Genomic DNA, 2,844 nt, shown 5'->3' on the forward strand with positions numbered 1-2,844 from the left:
TTTATTTTTTTAATTGCTAGGGATTGATCTCAGCCTGTGCAGGCTAAGCACATGCTCCTACCCCAGAGCAGCACTCCAACCCCAGTGGTACAGTGCTTGCTTACCAGGCACAAGGTCCTCTTTAGTTGCCAGCACAAAAGAATAAAAATAACCAAGATTAAGTTTTAAACATACCCAAAAAACAATTATTGAGTCTTTTATACTATCAACTTTGTGACTTAGAGAAAAGTAAGATAGAAGTTTAATAAATATGCATATTAAAGTATCTTTGTAAAAGATAAAGGGAATGCCTGGGGTTAAGATGGAATTTGGGTTTTTTTGTTTTTTCCTTTGGAATAAAATTAGAAGGAAGAACATAGCAAGCAAATGTGGACATTTTTAAAAGTTGATGGACTATAACTTATTATAAGGTAAATTTTCATTTGTCACAGTTTTTAGTTTTGGACTCTTCTCTCACTTTTCCGTACAGGACTCTATAGAACCCAGTGCTATAATTTTTAGTATATGGGGGCCGGCCAAATAGCTCAGCGGATTAAAGTGCCTGCAGCAGGTGCAGGGGGCCAGGGGGTTTGATTCCTGGGCCTGCTGTGCTGGCCCCGCCCCCGGGGTGTGCTGAGATGGCAATTGAGATTGGGCGTGGTGGCACACGCCTGTAATCCCAGCACTTGGGAGGCTGTAAACAGGATCACTATGAGTCCGATCTAGTAGTGAGACTCTGAGCACCCTTCCCTATAATTAAAAAAAAAGCATATTAAATTATAGTAGAACTAACTGAACAGAACAAAACTGGTAATGAAAACCTATGTGAGACATTAAAAATTTGCTTTACAAAACCAAATATGTGCATGATTTTGGATAGTTATAGCAGTATTTTCTCTTATGGCCCTTTTATCCTGTTCTTTCTATTCTTAAAGCAGTAAGGTCATGTTTTACCTTTCTGCAGCTTTCTAATAATTAGCAAAGATTGCCCAGGCCTCAAGAGGTAACAATGTCTGCTTCTAGAACCTCCAAAATTCAGGATGCTGACTGACTTTCTTGGTCTTGCCTTTTGTTTTGTCTTCAGCCGTCTCTGTGGTAGCCCTTGTCCAGCTGTGTGGCCTGATGTTATCAAACTGCCCTATTTCAACACCATGAAGCCAAAGAAACAATACAGGCGGCGTCTGCGAGAGGAATTCTCTTTGTGAGTTTGGCAAAAAAATGTACACCTCAATTGGTCTAGCTTTTTTCTGGCCTAAAGAAATAGTATTGTCAAAAAAGAAAAAAGAAAGAATATTGTCCCAACCTAATATGGTCCACACTTTACTTTTTTTAACAGTATATGAGTTTTACAGTAGTCCTTTACTCATCTAAGGACTTTAAGCAATAAAAAACTTTTATTTTGAATAGTACATAGATTTTCTTTTAGTCCTTTTGGCCTTCCCAAGGAAAAGAGGCTAGAATTTTTTGCTTCTTCTTTTTTTTTTTTAACCTGTATTGGAGCTTTGCTATGCTTTGCTTGTGTATCTTGTCTGTTTTTTGAGATAGGTGTCCCTGTGTAGTTCAGGCTTGTCTTGAACTCACTGTGGAGCTCAGGCTGGCCTCAAACTAACTGTCATCTTCCTGCCCCGGCTTCCTGAGTGCTGGGATTACAGGTGCATACCATTGTGCCTGGCTGCAGCATTGCTTAAATCCTGTAAGGGAGCATAGTTGCTCATTCACATTAGCCAACTTCCAACCCCTTTTGCTCAGAATTACATGGAGCTGGAAATTTAGAGTCTTTTTGATATAAAGTTACAAGTTTAAAAACTATAGGGCCATGCAAGTGTAGTGTACACCACACCAGAGTAAGTGCTGGTGGCTACATATAACAGTATCCCATCACCCTAGGAGGCTGAACCGAGATCACAGGTCCAAGGCCAATCTGGGCAAATGAGCAACTTGTAAGAGCTTTTCTCAAAAGATTATTGAAAAAGGGTTGAAGGGGCTGGTGAGATAGCTCAGCAGACTAAAATGCCTGCTTAGGCAATCACAGGGACCATAGTTCAATCTCCAGCACCACATGCCACAGAGTCCAGGCATGGTTGCACATGCTTGTAATCCCAGCACTGGGGAAGCTAAAAGCAGGAGGATCACCATGAGTCGGAGCTACATCGTGAGACCCTGTAACAACCAAATACATTTAAAAAAAAAAAAAAGTGGTGGGGGTTTGAGAGTGTAGCTTAGTATACAGGCCCCGGGTTTAGTCCCCAGTACACTGTAGCGTCTTTGTGAACTTAGCATTTCTTTTTCTTTTCACAGCATTCCTTCAGCAGCACTTGATTTATTGGATCACATGCTGACACTGGATCCTAGCAAGCGCTGTACAGCGGAACAGACCCTACAGAGCGACTTCCTTAGAGATGTGGAGCTCAGCAAGATGGCTCCGCCAGAGTAAGTGCTGGTGGCTATGGAGGGACCCTAAACCTCCACTAAGACTCAAAATAACAGTTTAAAAGAATTATAAATAACTAAATCTCAAATGAAGGCATGTCCTTGAATATTATGGTTGATAGGAAAGTTCATTTTATTATTTTGAACAGTTGATATGGCTATAATTTTTGTTATAATTTGACTAATCTTTTGTCTCTGATCCCCTGCCTATAGCCACAATCTCTTTTTTTTTCCCCACAACCTCTTTGAAAGTGTTCTTGCTTTTTCTCTTACCTATTCCATCAGATTAAGTCACTTGGATCGGTGGTAACCATTATTTTCTCAGTAGTAATTCTAAATAGTTTTGTATCACTGTCAACTCATTGGATTTTGACATAAAAAGTAAGGTCTTTGTATCACTTCCTTCTTTTTTTTTGTTCAGAATTGGGGATTGAA

At 40.0% G+C, this 2,844-nt stretch overlaps 1 protein-coding gene across 3 annotated transcripts in view; it reads left to right on the top strand.

The window, feature by feature from the left end:
- The window catches only part of Cdk12 (cyclin dependent kinase 12), an 82,902-nt gene that overhangs the window by 58,983 nt on the left and 21,075 nt on the right, over nucleotides 1-2,844 (top strand). For all 3 annotated transcript variants that reach the window (XR_002821575.1, XM_004633702.2, XM_004633703.2), the window contains exons 10-11: nucleotides 1,064-1,180; nucleotides 2,278-2,409. Coding sequence is in view for 2 of the 3 variants with exons in the window: in XM_004633702.2 (XP_004633759.1) it covers nucleotides 1,064-1,180; nucleotides 2,278-2,409 (249 nt within the window). In the remaining variant the exon portion in view is untranslated. The remainder of the gene's footprint in view (nucleotides 1-1,063; nucleotides 1,181-2,277; nucleotides 2,410-2,844) is intronic.

The sequence above is a fragment of the Octodon degus genome, unplaced genomic scaffold, assembly GCF_000260255.1.
Source record: "Octodon degus isolate 3935 unplaced genomic scaffold, OctDeg1.0 scaffold00056, whole genome shotgun sequence".
Lineage (NCBI taxonomy): Eukaryota > Metazoa > Chordata > Mammalia > Rodentia > Octodontidae > Octodon > Octodon degus.